Raw genomic sequence first — 19,091 nt, forward strand, 5'->3', positions numbered from 1 at the left:
TTGGAAAGCGTAGTAAGTTCTTCTCATAAATTAAAATTGCTTTCGGATGAGGTCACTTAAGTAAATCATAGACATTTTAAACTTAAAACCTACTTTAAATTTTACTATTTCGGTGCAATTAGAATTTATTAAAAATTCTTTTGACAAAAAAAGGGTGCAAATCCTAAAATATCTAATTTTTTAACAGTAAATTAAATGTATAGCAAACAAATGTAATCCAAATATGTAAGAGGACTGGAGATGAAGCGTAGATTGTGTCATGCATACCTAATAAGCTAACTTTTTTGTTTAAATGTCATGGTCCTAAATATTTGATTTAACAAAGCCAGCCCTTTTCAAAGCGGGGACATTATTATCTCTGGTAATTACCATTAAATGGGCATCATTTGTCCATTAGAATAGCGCTATGCGTGTTAAGTTTACAATAAAATCTAAGCTTATAATGGCATTAAAGCAGGACATTGATAAATGGTTGAATTAATTTTAAGCAAAGTGCAGAGAATGAGAAAGTAGATTAAAGACGGGCACGTTGAACATTATTTTTCATTATAAATATTCACATTTGCATGCGTGTCTGTCATAAATAAGAAAAGCGTTTCATAAATTATTGATAAGAGATACAAAAGAGAGAGACAGAGAAGAGTGGTATGATGTAACGAGTTACGCAAGACCTACCTCAAGCCAAAAGATAAAGGATAAATCGTAACGTGGCTTATCAACAGCGAACAGGCTTTCAGCCCGAAGGTCCTTATGGTTTTCTGTTTGGATAATGCCTATATAATATATCTATGTAAATTCGAATGTGTGCGCCTCACGATAAAGTGGCAACTTCATTCAAATCGTTGTGGCATTGTTTGTCCATCGAGTATTGAAATTTATTAGAGCGTCGCCCATCAATGATAGGGTTGGATTAGGGTAAAAGGATGCTAGAGGAGAACCCCAACAAAGGAACTCGGGACCTTGAGCTGTCGGTTGCCGGCTCGGGAAAATCTTTAGATTATTACCAGCCTTCTTGGCCTCGATTTTCCAACCTCCTTCACCCCCCCGACTTTCCATGACTTCAGCAATTTCATGCAATATATTTTGTTACTCACTTGAACCTTTCCCCATTGTTATAACTTTCTCTGACACGTACAAAATCCTATTTTATTTCGGGGCTTTTTTCCAATTTGTCAAGAAGAGAGAAAGAGAGAAAGTGAGGGAAAGAAAAAGAAGGACGCGCGAGAGGAGCTATTAACTTATTAGTACAACGTGGCGTATGAGCAACTTGTTGAGAGGAATAAAGTCATGAGAGGAAGGATCAAAAGGGGTGGTAAAGAAAAAGGGGCAGAAGGCGGAGGAACAAAAACAAGGACGTGGCACAAAAAACAATGACAGCTTGTCATGCTTATGGCACACGCTCCACCTGAAACGCACACACACACGCACGCACCCACACAAGCACATAGAAAATGACGCGAAAAAGTCGGCTACATATTTTTTTTATGAAAGGTAAAGGGAATATTGAATTTGTGCCGTGTTTTGATAGGGTATGAAATGTGGGTTTTAATGGGTATATGTGTTTTATAAATGGTAATTTATACGATTATATCGCCTTCTTAAAAGTTAAGTAAGTTTTTCGACCATAAAAATTAGTGTACCTTTAAAATGCCAAATGGTAAAAATATAAATAATTTTCCTTTTGGAATAAGCATAATGCTACTTTAATGCCGCACACTAAAGTAGGTAATCTATTTGGACGCATTTTGCATAATCCAAGTGTTCCCTTACTTGACATTTTTTATGGCACGACGACGCTTTGTCTACCAGCCTTGGAGTAACTACACAACACACATTTCCAACTCCCCCAACCTGGCCAAGAGTCCTTTGTTTTCCTTCGCTCACATGAGAAATGTGCCCGACAACAGAGACGACGACGTTCGCCATTTACATTTATAATATTTTTATGTCACCCACGGCAAGGCTCATACAATTCACCCACCTCCTCCCCCAAAAACCACCCACTGTTGCAACGGTATATATCATTAGAGAGTGTTCGCCACGCCCTTGGGCTGGGCTTAATTTTAACAAATTATTCACAGACGCCACAAGAATTTTTTCTATTATTCTTGCACATTTTTCCCTTTTGCATCTTTTATAATATTTTCCACCCTTTTTAATGAGCGGGCGGCGTTGGAAATTCATACTTCATACATTTCCCTGCCGAGCATAAAAAGAATAAACGGCGCCACCTTGAACTTTTCTTTGTGAAATCTTTTCGCCCAACTTTCATGCGTGCTTCTGAAAGCAAAAATAAATTAAAATCAAAAAAGGTTTTCCAAGGTAGAGCGCGTAAATGAATTGGCTTAAAAGCTCAGCCATGAGTAAAATATAAATGGCCTAAAAAGAGTCTTGTCTTATTCCAGTACATTATGCCTGATCGATGTTGGGAGGAATAAAGTTAAAAAGGATTTCGGAGAGTTATACATTTATGTGGTTAAGATATAAGGTGGGAAAATAAGTAGAAAATACAAATTTTAAACCCTCATTAAACCAAAAAGGCTAAAAAATCCTTCCAGGAAACTATATCCCTTTGCCCATCGGCCAGTGAAAAGAACAAGAGGCAAACTATTTCCACCGTTTTCATTCCCCCACTTCATCTGACCCTTTTTTTGTTCGTTGCTGTGCAATAATTAGACAATTAAGTGCATAATTAATTTAAAAGTAACCCAAAGACCCCCACTGGCGGTCAGGCATCTGTGGAGCAAAATCCTAAGCCCCGTCGGGATGCTCAAATGGTCGGCAGACGACTATCCTTTTTGGCCTTGGCCCCACGGGCAGGCCCAAACATGCAAGTGTTTGAAGAGCCGGGAAGCTGCGGATTGTGGGTTAATAGGGAGGAATGGAAAAATTTAGAAAGAGAAAGAGAAGTCAGGCTAAATTAAACATGCGAAGCACAACAAGAAATCGCTCGAGCATGCAAAATTACTCGGGAGGAGGCGGAAAATCCATGAGAAATGCTGATGACGGTCTTAAGTATGAAGCGACAACAAAAGAAAAAGGAAATACATTAAGTCTGAAATATGAATGGACATGGGGATTACCCTGGAAATTATGTCAGTTTTACAGATCTTAAAAAATAAATTCAATTAAAATTCCCGATAATATTCAGAAAATTCCAAAGAAATACTTTAAAATGTTTTACAATTTCACCAGTATCTTCCCTGAATTCAGGGTCTTGTCTTAAATACAACATCCTCCCATTGTTACCCATTTGCTAATGCCGCCTAATCAACCCAAATATAGAGGAGTTGTGGGCGTGGCAGCTGGTGCTGCGGTGACGTGCGGCCACTGTTTTGCCTTTGGGATCCTTTGGCTATTTTTGGGCATTTCAGCAGCAGAGCCTCATCGCTCCATTGTTTGCGGACAAATCCTCACAAAAACGTAACGTAACGAAATGAAATGAAACGATTTTGCCTTGGCGCCCACACGCGCTCCCCCGAACATTTCGGCTGCTGATGATTCAAGGGCACATCATCGTCATCATCATCATTATTTTTGTATCCACCCACCCGAGGGTGGCGACCAAAGTTTTCCTTTTTTTCTGATTCCCCTCCCATTGGCATGTGTCAAATGCATGAGCCGCAAACTTGTTTCTTCTATCTGGCGCCGATTTGGTTCGCTTTTTGTTTGTCCCTGGCACTTTGGTAATTTTCCATTACATAAAACACTCGTTGCATATGTTGAGGCGCATTTGCGTCAGAAGCTGAGCAAAAAAAAATGGCAGGAGCAAGTGTCATAATCTGGCTGGAGAGGAGCCATGACTTCGATGGCCCCACGGAAAAGGCAACATTAAATTTAAATTTCCAACAGATTTTTACATAATTGGTAGCGACAAGTTGGGGTTGCTTTTTGGCATTTTGCGACATTGCCATGACCTCTGAATAAATATAAGGGAACTCTTCAATTGACTCTTAAATTAAATTATTCAAGGGAAAGTTATTATTATTATTATGATATTTTTTATGCATTGTCGTTTTTCTGAAATAACAAATATAAGTATCATTCTTTATAATAAAAAGTTTGACACCATAATACAATATCCAATCAAGACTAATTTTAAAAATTGTTCTCTTTTCTTTTTAGGTAAGCACTTTAAAACATCAAGAAGAAGGAATATTTAAGAAGTTTAAACCGGGATAAGTAACAATTAATCTTAAAGCGTTTTTATTTACCCCATCTATAAGATTGAAGGCTTAAGCTTGGCTCTAATTGTTAGACTGACAAAAATTGAGGCATAAATTCATGTCAAACATTTTCACTTTTACCCAAAACAATTACACAGAAAATTATAAAATTATGACAGGGCCAGGCCAAAGCCTCCGCCTCTAACTTTCGGTATATACGTAAATATTTCATTTAATGTCTTTGGCAATTTGGCGCTCTGTTGTTGGGCTGTTGTCATTTTTCATTCCGCCCCAAAAGTCGGAGCAGCAGCAGCAGTTTCTTTGGCATTAAAGTGAAATATGGCCAAGAACTCTAAAGGCAACAAGGAGAAGCGGCGGCAGTCGAGCTAACGACATTGACAATGACTCTATTGTTTTGCTTTTGCCTTGAAAACATTTTTAATGTCTCCACATTTTTCATAGTCTACTTAAGTGCGAAACTCCCAGAGTTTTTGTCGTAGTTTTCGTTGGGAGAGAATTATAGGGGCAGGATTTGTGCGAAGTATGCAATCAAAATGGATTTTAATTGATTTTAGCATCGTTCGGCTGTAAAAGTCATTGACTGCACATACTAGTAGAATTTCCCACCCTTGGAAAATTCTAAATTGCATAAATTTATTTCTCTCTCTCTACCTCCCTCCCTCTTTCGCTCTCTGGCCGGAAAATGCCACGCCTACCACCTGCCTTTGCCTGCAGGCCATTTGTAAAATTGATTACGCGCATAAATTGAAGCAGACGACGACGAAATGGATAGAGAAAGTGGGAGAAAGGGGGGGCAAGGCGGCGAGGCAGACAGGAAGTGGGGGAGAAGGAGACAGGAGATGGGGCGGAAAAACGGAGATTGGGTTTTCCCAGCTTCTTCATAGATATTTGCACACACACACAACTAAGCTAGTTTCAAATTGCGTTTTTAAAGCCATTCTAGTATCTGAATATTCGTTATTTTATTTATACATATAATCAAATTCAATTAAGCCTAATTGTTTTATTTTGTCTGAGTGTCCATTTTCCCCGAATTCTCTTCCTGTTTCCCCCGCTTTTGTCCCATCCCCCGGGGAATAAACCCCAAAGTTATTAGTCAATTAACAACAGCGAAAATGTTGCAATTAATGTTGCGTATTCACAGTAAGAGTGAGAGAGCGAGACAGCTAGCGAAGTGGAAGAGTGACAGAGAGAGTTGCGGTTGGACGTTTGAATTCCCTGCTGGTATTGGCATACATTGCCATAATTATAACAGTGTGAAATGGTTGAAACATGCGAATTAGTTGCCATCGTTGGTGTCGGGGGAGAACTTGGCCCAAACATGACGCATCCACATATGTGGTACAGGCTCCATCAAAGCTGAAATTAAATAATAATGAAAAAATAACATTTAATTTCCTTTTAAACCTATAACCTAAACTTTAACTATTTAATGAATTTTTAAAGTATTTGAAAAGTATTTTGAAGGTTAAAATGGATGGGAACGAAAAATAATAATATAACATTCCCTATTAATACTTTAAATGAAATTGTGATTTTGAACTTAAAGTACAATTAATATTCTTCCATCAGTAAATGTTTTTATTGAATTAAAAAAACATATTTAAACATAATGAAAGCGAAAGATGATTTCTTGAGTTCTCAACTAAATCCAGTGGGAAATATATTATTTAAACGTCTGTATATTATTCTCGCCATCTGTACAGTGTACACCCGCATGAGTTTGCACTTCTCTATTCTCTGCCGGTGGCTGACCAAAATAATGGACACTGCGAAATGCCAACATCAGCAGAAGCACAACATTTGGATGGCTCAGCACATCACTGAGCAAACAAAGAGCACAGAGCGACAGGGACAGACAGAGCCACTGGGAGAGTGACAGAGACAATCAAAGCGATGTCAGGACAACAGCAGAAATTAGTAATTTACACGCAGCCCAAATGCCTCGAAATGCCACCCCCATCAGCTGGCACATGTGGCATATATCGTATAATGGGTCTATAATTATAGCAAAACTGCAATTAGTAATTGAGGACTTCAATAGCGAAATGTGAGCTGGTAATTTTCATACATTTTAATAGGGTTTTTAAGGCGATTTTAAACTTGATTTTGAAGGTTAAAAAAGTGATATAGCTAAAGTGATAAAATAATATTTTGGAAACATGTTATTTATTGAATAAATATAATATATCAAACACCCGTTTTGCTTTCGCGAACTTAAATGAAATTGCTTTAAAAAAAAGCTTTAAATCGAGTAAAAATAATCGAAAAGAGCGAGATCCAGAATACTTGAGGGTTCAATGAACGGGTGTATCTGGTAGATGGAGAAAAAGGCAGTCAGACGACGACGACGACAGCGGCAGCAGGAAGTTAAAGGCCCAAAGGCAACAAATGCTCACTTGGATGGATCAGCTTTTAAGGAGGGGGCCAGGGGGCGTTCAAAGGGGGTGTGGCCGAGCCAAGAATGTTTGATGATGAGTGCACAAGGTGATGAGTTATTCAAAAAGCATGTGCAAAGTGTCAGAAGAAATCAAAAATGAAATTATGCAAGCAGACGAGGGCGACGGCTGCTGCGATACTGGTGAGATGATGCTTGCTTCTGGCCTCTAAAAAGGGTCCCAAACATCATTTTGTGTAATACGAAAAGTGTATATAAAATACAAGGAATGCAAAAAATGGAATGGAAAAAGGAATGAAATAATAATGTAAAGTTAAGGCAGATGTGACCCGCAGGCGAGGTCCGAACCCGAAAAGTCATTGAAAAGTTATTTTTCGGCTTAAGCTGCTTAAAGCATTCGAAAGGAATGTGCAATGGAGTTAGATATGGGCAAAAATCGAATGGAAAATACCCTACAATTGATATTTGATAGCCCATTTTAGGGGAAATGTATTATTCATCCACGGATAGTAAAATATTCAGATAAAAAGGGCTATGTTTTACTTTGTCGAGTATTTAAAGTTTCTTTTAAGTGAATTAGAAAATATAAAATCAATATACTCCAATAAAATTATATTTACACGATATAACCAACTGGTTAAGAGCCAATCGAAAGGATATTTGAATTTGTTTGCGGGATGACAAAAGGAAAACGGAAAGGGAAGATGGCAAAAATAAAATAAGAATGCGGCAAAACTTTCCAAACATCGAAATGGCAATTTGAAGTTTCCCACCCTTTATTTCCTTACTTTTTCCCCAATCCATAAACCCTTTTCTTATTCGATTCCGAGCACTTGAACACGAAATGCACACACACACACACACCTGGATTGGAGCAAGACAATTGAAGATGGGCTCTGTTCTCTATTTCGTTGGTTCCGATCAATCAGATGGGGGAAACTATAACAAATTTTCAAGTTGAGTGGAGACCAGCACAAATTGAAGGACAGACCTCTGGGGTCAGAGATGATAAATTATTGATTTCTGTGCGCTTTGTTGTCTTGGGTAATTATCATTTAGTTCTGGCACTTTTTGTTTCGCTCCGAATATATATTGCCATTGCGCCCCGCTTTAAGACTCATTTTCCAACTGTTTCTTCTTTTTCTTTATTCTCTTAGAGCGACACGCACATGATAAATGATTTCCCATTAACTGACATTGAAAGAAGGGAAAAAGAAATGAAACAACATCAGAAATTGCAGCAATGATGTTAAGGAAAAGTGAGGAAGGGAAGGGAAAATTTTTGTGGGAGGGGCCAATCTTAAGCGAAGGTCAGAGGGGGATGGACAATCATAGTGGTCTGCCTCCCACCACCGCACCGACCTGCCAGCATTTTGTCATCCATCATCATCATGCGCTCTCTTTCTGCCCGACTCTCGCCCTCTCTGTCTGTCCCCTTTTATCATTCCGCATCATTTGCCTTATTTGTCCATGTATGCGGTCTTATCGGTTCGCTTTCTGTGGCTCCACTGTGCTCGCTGTAAACAATTTTTGATTTTAACCCAATTCATCGCAAACAAAGTGAGTTCTCGATTTTGAGATTGATAGATGACCATAAAATATTATTGGGTGCGGCGTTTCTTGAATGGCTTTCAAATTCTAGATTATTTTATATCCTAAAATTGGTATGGATTCAAGATTTTCTTTATTTTATTACATATTAGTACTTAAATATTATTGGATATAAACACAACCATTTCATCACATTACTCCCTTATTTAGTTGCTTCAGCTATTTGTCTGCCTTTTTTTCCATTTGTTGTTTTGCATTTTAGCATAATCGTTTCGTTCCTCATTATCATTAACACTTCTGACATTGTGCCTAGACGATTTTATTCGTTTTCACAACTCAGACATGCAAATCGCTTTCTGCCTGGCAAGAAAAGCGCCCTAATGTATGCTCCACTCAAATTGGATGCTGACTCATCCGTTGAGAAACAAAAACACACACACAGAAAGAAAGGCAAAAGGAAAGCGATGAAGCAATGCACTATGGGGAATTTGACCACTTTTTTTGGCCAAAACCCATTTTTTTAAAGTCGTTAAACTAAAATTGTGTTTTCTAGAATACTTTAACAGAAGACCAATCTTCAATGTTACGTTTCAGGAATTTCGATAGAGGCCGCCTCTGCTAACTTACAGCTGTTAGATCAGCTGCTGTATGTTGCATTTTCACGCCTCAGAAATTTGACGCAAGGAGTCGGGTAGCCAGACTACAAGGACCTGGCCCCAGACAGGACAGGACGCTGACTAACACCCAAGCCATGGCCAATGGCATCATAAAAGTTCTCCATAAGCCGGCCCGACGCCTCTGTGTCGTCGTCGTCGGTGCTCGCACACCACCCCCTTGGCCTGATTCATTCTCCTTAATTTCGCCACCCAACCAAAACCCCACATGTCTGTTGTTTGACCTTTTTTTTCCCGCAAATTTTCGTATTGCTAATTTTGTGTCCATGTCGTTGTGGTTGTTTATCAATTGCGAGACAATACACATTTGCCTACTTCTAGGCGCCATTTTGTAGGCCCCCGAATAGAAAAGCGATTTTTCGTGTTGGCAGGGGGATGGGGGTTAGTTGAAAAACAAAAGAAAATAACTCTGGCATCGTCAAGGCAAAAAGTTGAACGAACTTTTAAACTCCATCGAATGTTTGTTTGCTTTCCCCCGTCTGTCTGATTTTGACTGTGCTTTGTCTGGCCGAGAGTATAAAATGACATTCATGCCAAGGGGGAAAGAATTCGCCATTGAGGTCTGTTTATAATGCGACACTTGAGCGGTGAACAAGAAGTTGCAGATTAACTTTGGCTGGCTTGAAAAACACAAGAATTTTCTCAACAGCACACTGAAATTATACCAGGAAAATATAGAAAGGGGAAAATAATAATAGACTTAGAGTTAAGGAGTGTAAAATAGGAGCTCCAAGATAAAGAAATTTGTTTTAAAGCTTAAGTGCATATTACTGTATTATAATTTTAATTCATTTATATTATTTAATCAATATTTTTTCATTTCCAGGGCCGTCACAGATCCTCGGGATGGACGACGCGTGGCCTTGAAGAAGCTGCCTAATGTGTTCCAATCGTTGGTCTCATCGAAACGCGTTTTTCGCGAGCTGAAAATGCTCTGCTTCTTCAAGCATGAAAATGTAAGTGGAAATTCCTTTTTGTATACTCTTAACTCAACCGTCTTTATCGGAAACTTTACGTTTCACTGATGGCATAAAAATTTAATTAAAATATTTACATACACGCCACTTTGATTATTGTCACTGCAGTGGGTCTTTATATGTGCTGGATATTTATCCTTTATATCTTTGTATGTAAAATATCACGTATACGCCGCCGTGCCTGTCCTCTGGCTTATTCTCTTTTTTGTTGCAGTGAATTTATTAACAATTATATTTCCCACTTTAGTCGCGGGGCTCTTTTTCATAATATTTACAACTGCAACAGGACAGAGATTGCCGAGGGAGGTATTTTTGGGATGGAAGGCTCGGAAAAATATATATCCTTTTTGCGGAAAATATACCACATTTCCTTTTTTTACGCCCTCCATTTAATGCCCGTTGTTCTCCGCTCAAGTGGAATTATTGTTCGCTGAAATTATTGTCATTAATTAAATGTTTGATATGGCACGTTAATTTATTGAATTTAAACAGTTCTCCTTAAACAGTAGAGCTTCGCATCAGTTTGGATTGGTAGTGATTCTGTGACTACAATAAATCACAAGGCGCGCAAAAAGTAATTATAAAATGAAATATGGCAGAAAAGTGATAGGAACTCATTAAAGGATCAAATAAAGTCGGTTTGCTTTAAGGAATTGGATATTTTGCTTAAAAACGGCTTCTCCTACTACAAAATGTACTCCATTCATGATCGATGTGGCCACGCATTTAACAAATGCAGCAAATTTATGACAAACAAATTTGTGCCCGAACTGGAATAAAATCCGTGAATTGTCCAACAATTTGTGTCAGTTTCAAACAGCCAGAGGCGATGGCAATAAATGCATAAATGCATGTTGAAATTTGGGCTGAAATATATTAGCATGCATACAAAAAAAAGTACAACAAATTTATATGAGCAACTGTTGAGGGTCAAATGTTTTATGCGATTTTATGGGACATTTTCTATAAATATATTCTCTCTGAAATGTCGGCGTTTATAATTTATTTACATATTCATAGCGATTGCGCTGCACGTGCTCATAGCCTTTGAAAGTTTTTTTTAGAACCTTTTGTTTGTTCCATATTTGGTATATTTGACATTTGCATTCAAAGTTAAAAGTCAAAGAAGAGGTTATTGTAAGACTTTTATGGTGTTATTAGAGGTGTACTTGTTTATATCGAGAAACTGTCGCATACGATTCGCTGCACTCTTAAATGTCATGGTCTCTCCCCTCTAATATTTTATATTTGCTAAATCGCTTTCAGATTGGTTCAACTTCATTAGACAACAAATAAGCCGTGGGCTGTCTGGGAATCTAATGTCGGAAGATAAAGCCAATATATACACATACATATCTACCATCTCTGCTTATCCATCATCATCATTTCCATCAGCCTACATGATTTCCTTTTGTGATTTTTGTTTTTTTTTACTCGCGCTTGGCTGCGTGTGAATTTCGTAATGCAATAATGAAGAGGTATAGCAGAAGTGGGCGTTGTAGAGCAGACAGCTATATTCCCCCCTCTCCGTTCGCCAATCTCGATGCCATATGTCGGCAGCAACAACAGCATTTGCTGTAACACCTTGCCCAATATGCAAATTTTCTATTAATATGCATAAATTGCTATAGGTGGGTGGATGAATCGCAGTAGGGGAAATAAAAGAAGCACAACGAAGGCGCGACTTTGTTGTCAACGCCAGAGAAATATGTATGGATGTACTGGGAAAAATACCACAATTTTGTTCTCCCTTGGAGTTTTTAGTTGATTGTTTTGAATTTATCCCAAATCATATCACAAGCTACAAATTAAAATGTGGTATTTTATTATAACATGCTTATCGAAATCATATGTTTCTTTAATTATCATTTTATATTAGGCTTTCAAGTCTTTCTCATATAAATTAAAAGACATTTTCTTGAAAAAAAAAAATATAATATATACTTTTTGTACCTATATTTTTTCTCCACATGTTTTTACATCTGCCTGTGTTTCCTGTTTCATTTCCTACATGACAGACATCGTTCAGAGAATGGCAAACAAGTGCAATCAACTCCAAACGGTTAGTTAGAAAGAGAGGGATCGGAAAACTAGAAAGAGTCAGGGGCTTAGGAACCCCAGACAAGTTGTTGACAAGGTTGAGAGGTGAGGGGATCGGAAAAACACTGGGCTTGGCACGTGGCTGCCTTGCATTTTATTGCAAATTGGGTTCCCCATACGGCTTTCATATGGACTGTGCGGCCCAACTATTTATAACTCAATCAATGAAAGACCTCCATTCGATGAAAGTAAGTTCAATGAGGAGAGAACTTTCATTCATTTTCAAATTGATTTTTCGTCATATTACTTTGAGGTCAAATCTGATTGAATGACTGAGATGGTGCTGAAAATGTACTGACATATTACTTTGTCGTCGGAAAAATCAAATTAATATTGTACTTCATATATTTCTCTATATATATTTCTTAGAGAGATATATCTTTAATAAACATCTTCTTGCCTGCCTCTTGACCCTTTCAATCAATCCAAATCTTGAATGATAGACCGCTTTTCAATTGCTTTCCACATCCACAAATGACTTCTCTCATGCTTTATGCATTGCAGTTTAGCAAATCGCTGCAAAATGTTTGCGCCCCATTATCCGTTGCCCATTTCAATTTCAAACCCAAAAAAATTTCTATAAAAACGATTTGCTGTTGGTTTCTTTTTGTTGAATTTTATTTCTTATTGCAGCGTACGTGGCGCACATTTCAAAAGCATTTCTCACATGCAACTCGAGCGAGGCAGGAGTTTTTCCTCATTTTCTTTTATTTGTACGCAGCCTCGAAGGTGGCTGCCAAACTTCCTCCGTTTTCCCCTCTCCAAAATACTCCTCTGTGTCGGATTTTGCTCCCTTTTCCGACCAAAATGATTGAGTTTGACGCGCTGGCGGCATCAATTGCATGCAAATTTTTGTTATTATTCGCATTGCTTTTGCCACTCATGCTTTTTGCAATGAATATGTCAATTTCGTTTCGATTTTAGAGGGAAAGGAATAAAGAAAATGCTAATCATCTTCAGCTAATATTTAAAAAACAAATTTAATATACTTTTTAAAAAATTAATAGAAGAAAGAATTGACATATTCCTAAATACCAATATTACAAATCTTGTTAAAATTTTTATATAAATCTTTTTAACGAAATTTAATATTATTCAAGTGGTTCGTACCATCTTTTCTGTCTGTTTCTTCAGTTTCCAGATACATATCTAGCAGGAAATGACCCAACAAAAAACCAAATTGCTTAAAAAGTTTCTTGTAAGCTTTAACTAGCGAAGAGTAATCAAAGGAAATTTATGTTGTTGCTCCTCAAGGTTTTCTTAGTTATTTGTAGCTCTCCGAGTTGTAATAGTCAATTTCGGAGTGGAGTCTGGCCCCTCGACAGCCCCCACTCATTTAATTAGCCAACAAATATGTGTTGACAGCTGCTGCTTGACAATCTTTTAGCTAGAAATTTGTCCCTCAGCATGGAATGAAAATACTTGTGAAGTCGAAGCGGTGACACTTTTGCTTTTGTTTTCACAGCGACCTGGGGTTGGGGGGAAAATTCGCTGGAAGTTCGGATCTGGGGAGCCCAGGAGGAAATTGTAGACAAGAGCTGGCGCTCAGTGGGTTAAAAATGGTGGATGAGGTGTGGTACGGTGTGGGTTAAACAACAACTTGCCACAGCTGCTGGTTGCAAGTTTAACACAAGTTTCACTTGTTTCTCCGTCTCTTTATTTGACTAGAATTTTAAAGATATACACAGAAAGATATTTGAAATTATTTCAAAAACATCATCATATCTATTTCTTAAAAAATCTCTAAATAAAAGTGATTTACTTCGAAAACATTTGTTAAATAGTTTACATAAATGTTAGTTAAATAATTCGTAACAAAATGTGCAGCAAAAAATAAATAATTAAATTGATGTTTTTGTTGAAGATAAAAAACAACAATGATTAAATAAAATGAATATCTTTTTCTGTGCAGCCTTGTCTAAAAATTCAACCTAGTTAGCTGTTGGTTTTTGTTTTTATTACTAAGTTGGTTAGCTACTTCCCCTGCACTCCGCCAATTCTCCTCACATTTTCATACAACACTTCAAGGACACTTGAAGCTGCTTTCGGCGGTGCACAATGCATAAATTTGGTTTCTGATTGCAAGCCCAAGCCAAAATGTTAATTAGCTGCAAGCCGCGCTGCACGTGAGACCCCAAAAAAAATAATGCAGCCCGAGTAATAACAATAACAACCCGGCCGCGGCAGAAAATTACGCGCCTGCGCTGTGAAGTTAAGTGAAGTGCAGTGCAGCGAGGTGAAGTGCAGTAAATGAAGTTGACCGAAAAAGAAACTACGAAAACCATTCAGAAACACTTGAAATTCGTTTTTTTCGTTTATTTTTGTATTGCCTGCCTTATATACTCTTACCAGGAAACTAATTGGATTAGGGAGAGATTTGGTCATGATGAGTTTGCAATATCTGTACACCATATGTGGTGCTGAATAATGAACATAAATGAACAGCTAATTATTCCGAGCAATGGGTATAAACATTAAAAGGGGATCAAAACAAATACCTACAGATACAGATAGCTAGAAATCATAAAACTAATAAATTCAAGATGATAAAATTTTTTGTAAGTTAAGAAAATATTACCCAAATTTGATAAAACGGATCTTAAAAAAAAAAAAAAAAATTAGAAAGGTAAACAAAATATCATATTTAAAAAACATCCCAAATTCCCATTTGTCCAATTTTTTTGAAACCTTTAAAAATCTAAACAAAAAATCACATAAAATCTCTAGATTTTCTTTGTAAAACAGTGTATCCCAAAGGTCGCCTTGCTTCACCTGCTCGCATTTAATGTTGCAAACCGCAAACGCAACAAATGCAGTCGCTAAATTACAGCAGCGGCGCAGTCGCGAAATATTACAGAATTTACGGGCTGCCGAAGCGTACAAAGAAATAAATATAAAACAAAGGCTGCCAAAGGAGCAGAGAACTGAAGGGAAAGGAGCTGAGGGGAGGGGAATATCACGTCGCTCCTGTAGAGCGCAAAAAACTTTGCCACTTAAGACGGCGACGGAGATTCAGACTTGAAGACGGCAACGGCTTAGTAAGCCTGCAAAAAAAATAAAATACAAAAAAAAAAGAAAACCAGTAACCAAAGTTGTCGGCACTTTTTGTTGTTGCGTTCGCAGTGCCCCGCGAAAAGTGCTCAAAATTGTTGAACTGCTTTCGGCTTTGCCAACTGCCGACAAAAGCGGGCAAGAGGGGGTTAAATGTGCAACATTGTGGCTGGCAACATTTTTTGCTGCCGCTGCGGATTTAGGTTTTTTTTTGTTCTTCTTGCTCCTTTTTTTCGGTCACTTTACGCATTTTGCAGCCCAACTGGAGTTGTATAAATATTGTAAATTGATTTTAAATGGCCGAGGGGTGAGGAGTTACTCCTTCTGTTAGATTTTTCGATGTGATTGCCAGCGAGTTCCTTCATCATCTCTTCACCGCAAGCGAAAATAAATCAGCGCTTGTCTGTCTGTGGTTCTTTTCCCCCTCGTTTTTTTCTATACATATATCTTTTTTGTATTCTGCTGTCCATCAGTCGGCGGACTTGGCCTCCTCCCCCATATAAAGGCACCCCAGACTTTGTTTCGTGTTTCGTATCTCCTCCGTCGGCAGTAGTATAACATCATCAAGGGGTCAACAATTTCCTTGCCGATTTGTTGCTTTGTGATTTTTTACTTGCGGCATTTAATGTCCAACGGCAGCAACACTTAACATGCAACTTGATTTTTATTGCAACTCCATAATTTATGACCAACCCCAGGTAATCCCCTCGAAATGAGGTGTAAATCGTTAACTGTATTGTCTAGGGATTTTAATTTTAACTGCCAGTTCAATGACACTGCTATATTTTCAAAGTTATTTATTGATCGAATGTGAGTGTGTTTATTTAATGATTTGTGTTTGTTTATTTATTCTACAGGTTCTCTCAGCTCTGGACATTCTACAGCCACCGCATTTGGATTTCTTTCAAGAAATGTATCCTTTTTACAAAAAACAAAAACAAATACTTTTACCTTTTTGCAGTGTAATGTGTGAAAATTAGGCTATTGGGAAATTCTGTGGTTTTCAAGGAACCATTTTAATTTTCTGTATAAGAAATTGTGGTTTTACAACAGGAAGATGTATTAGAAAATTATTGAAATTATTTTTTAACTTTTAAAGAAACATTTGATACAAAAACGCCTGGATTTAAAATGTTAGACATTTTTGGACTGCGCTGTGATGTAACTAGAAAAGAAAATTAATTTTCCAAAAAATATTCAAACTAAAAATCTACTGAAAATATTTTATTAATCTTTTCCCCCTAGAAACTAAAAATTCGATTCTGTAAAGCCAGTTGCCTGCTTCTCGGGCATCGCAGTCGAAAGTTTTGGGCTAAAAGCAAATGTAACTAATTGAAAAAGTTTTCGGCATAAACAAACAAGGCAAAAAAGTGATAAAGAGAAGAAGGGAGTTTTAAACTTTTGTTTGTTCTCTTCGCATGTCTCTATAAAATTGGTTTCCACCTTAACCCCTCTTTTTTGAATCGACTAATAGCTATGTGATAACGGAGCTGCTGCAATCGGATCTGCACAAGATCATCGTATCGCCGCAGCACCTGTCCGCCGACCACATCAAGGTGTTCCTCTACCAGATCCTGCGCGGCCTCAAGTATCTGCACTCGGCCCGCATCCTGCATCGCGACATCAAGCCGGGCAATCTGCTGGTCAACTCGAATTGCGTGCTCAAGATCTGTGATTTCGGACTGGCCCGCGTCGAGGAGCCGGATCAGGCGAAGCACATGACCCAGGAGGTGGTCACCCAGTACTACCGGGCTCCGGAGATTCTGATGGGCGCCCGTCACTACTCATCGGCCGTGGATGTCTGGTCGGTGGGCTGCATTTTCGGCGAGCTCCTGGGCCGTCGCATCCTCTTCCAGGCGCAAAATCCCGTGCAGCAGCTGGAGCTGATCACCGAGCTGCTGGGCACGCCCACCATGGAGGACATGCGGCATGCCTGCGAGGGCGCTCGCACCCACATGCTGCGCCGGGCGCCCAAGCCGCCCTCCTTCTCGGTGCTCTACACACTCAGTTCGCATGCCACCCACGAGGCGGTGCACCTGCTCTGCCAGATGCTCGTCTTCGATCCGGTAAGATAACTAAAATTAAGGGAATTTTATTAGTATTAAAATAGAATGTACAATATTTGATATTATGGCAGTTTTGTGAAAGAATAAATTCTGCAAATATGGCTTTTGCTATTAAAACTAATAACTACTCAATAAAAGAAAATATAAGACATTTCCAAGGCATTTTATGTTTTAAAATACTAAATAATACTAAAATATACTACATTTATTCATAGTCCAACAAATGTTCTTTAAATTTTTCTTAAATATTGAGAGCCTTGTTGAAAACCAATTTAAAAATCATTTTAACAAGAAATGTAATCATTTGTAGTACTGCACAAATCCAAAGTTATTCTGTTTATTAATAACTATTCCTCATTCCCAACCCAGGACAAGCGTATTTCTGTGACAGATGCCCTGGCGCATCCGTATCTAGACGAGGGTCGCCTGCGCTACCACTCGTGCATGTGCAAATGTTGCTTCACTACCTCGGCCGGAATGCGACAATATACGGCTGATTTTGAGCCCTCCGCCGGCCAGCCCTTCGATGATCTATGGGAACGCAAGCTCACATCCGTGCAACAGGTCAAGGGTGAGTGGGAATCTTGAAACTAATATCATGAAATAAAATAACCAATTTGAAACTTGCAGAGGAGATGCACAAGTTCATAGCCGAGCAGCTGCAAACGGGTCGTGTGCCGCTCTGCATTAATCCACAGAGTGCGGCCTTCAAGAGTTTCGCCAGGTGAGTGAGGAGTTCCCGGCCCAAATGGCCCCAATAATTTTTCCCACCAAAAACCCTTGAAATTTTCCCACCACTGCACGCAGTCCTGTCCTCTTTTACCCCTAAACTCTTTCTAAAAATTTAACACTTAGTCAAAATTGTAAACCTTACTTTCTTTCTATACTCTTATGTTACAATTGATTTGTCTGATTTTTTTGTTTGAATAATTGACCATGGCTTCCGTGTAATGCTCCCTCTCTGAACCTACTCCACTTAATTGTCGTACCTGTCCCAACCACTCGAACTATCTCTATATAACTCTCTACCCACCGAACTACGATTATTATTTGTAACCTTATTTTTAAATGATCTTTTTCGTTTGTTCTTTTATTTTTGTTGTTCAACATGGATATTAATCTTGAAATTTCTATTAAATCGAATCGTTATATTTGCGTTGTTAAGCCAATGAGAATGAGAAAATCTACTACTACTACCACTACCACTACTACCACAACAACTTGCACTGCTGCTCCTGCCGCTGCTCCAATCCGCCGCCGCCTACTGTTGCGCTGCCCTCGAGAACCGATCCAGATCCAGATCGAGATCGTTGTCCAGATCAAGAAACTAGGCGCGCGATCTACTCTCACTAGAACGAATCGATATAGAAACGCAGAAGTCACAAGATACTATCCGAAATCTACCGAATGATTGAAGAATGAAAATGATATTGAAAATGAAAATGAAAGCACAGCCAAGATAAAGATACAATACAGATACAGATACAGAAAATGAGGCCTCGGGGCGGCAACTGTGTCTCTACTCCTTCTTAGGTCTGTTGATAAAGCGAAAACCTTACTAAATATTTATTTATTTAGTTTATCTTCTTTTTTGTTCATATCTTTTTATCTACTTTTCTACCCTATGCAAATGTGTATAAAAAACCAAAAAGAAAAAATACCAACAAAAAAACGATAAACTTCTTTAGTTTTAACTGTTTCTTTATGATTAACTTTTCATTTGGATTTATAATTTTAATTTCATCTCTTTTTAATGGGTATTTTTGCGTAACTATTTTTGTGTACATAAATGTTTTCTTAAACCAACAAAAATACGGCAGAGTCTAACAAGAAATATTATAAAATTGTTTACAAATGTCGCACAGAAAATTGAGAACAAAATTGGCAAGGCAATTATATGATAAAAATAAGGAAAAACTAAAATAACCAGAGACATTTTCAACTATTTTATAAAGCCAATAAATAGTACCAAATTGAACAAAAAAAACATAATGCATATAACCAGCTCCATAATCTATTTTGTGTTTATGTTTTGTGTTCGCATTCAACTCATATATCTATATATATACTATATATTCGTAATCGTG

At 38.1% G+C, this 19,091-nt stretch overlaps 1 protein-coding gene across 2 annotated transcripts in view; it reads left to right on the top strand.

The window, feature by feature from the left end:
* nmo (serine/threonine-protein kinase nemo) overlaps positions 1-19,091 on the top strand; it is a 72,246-nt gene that overhangs the window by 49,537 nt on the left and 3,618 nt on the right. The window contains exons 3-8 of one of the 2 annotated variants that reach the window (XM_070215152.1): positions 9,637-9,766; positions 15,796-15,851; positions 16,413-17,004; positions 17,374-17,575; positions 17,635-17,728; positions 18,170-18,312. In XM_070215152.1, coding sequence (XP_070071253.1) covers positions 9,637-9,766; positions 15,796-15,851; positions 16,413-17,004; positions 17,374-17,575; positions 17,635-17,728; positions 18,170-18,176 — 1,081 coding nt within the window. In that variant the 3' untranslated portion in view covers positions 18,177-18,312. Of the gene's footprint in view, positions 1-9,636; positions 9,767-15,795; positions 15,852-16,412; positions 17,005-17,373; positions 17,576-17,634; positions 17,729-18,169; positions 18,313-19,091 lie in introns of those variants that run through there. The other variant, XM_070215151.1, reaches the window with a different exon arrangement.

The sequence above is a fragment of the Drosophila takahashii genome, chromosome 3L (genome assembly GCF_030179915.1).
Source record: "Drosophila takahashii strain IR98-3 E-12201 chromosome 3L, DtakHiC1v2, whole genome shotgun sequence".
Classification (NCBI taxonomy): domain Eukaryota; kingdom Metazoa; phylum Arthropoda; class Insecta; order Diptera; family Drosophilidae; genus Drosophila; species Drosophila takahashii.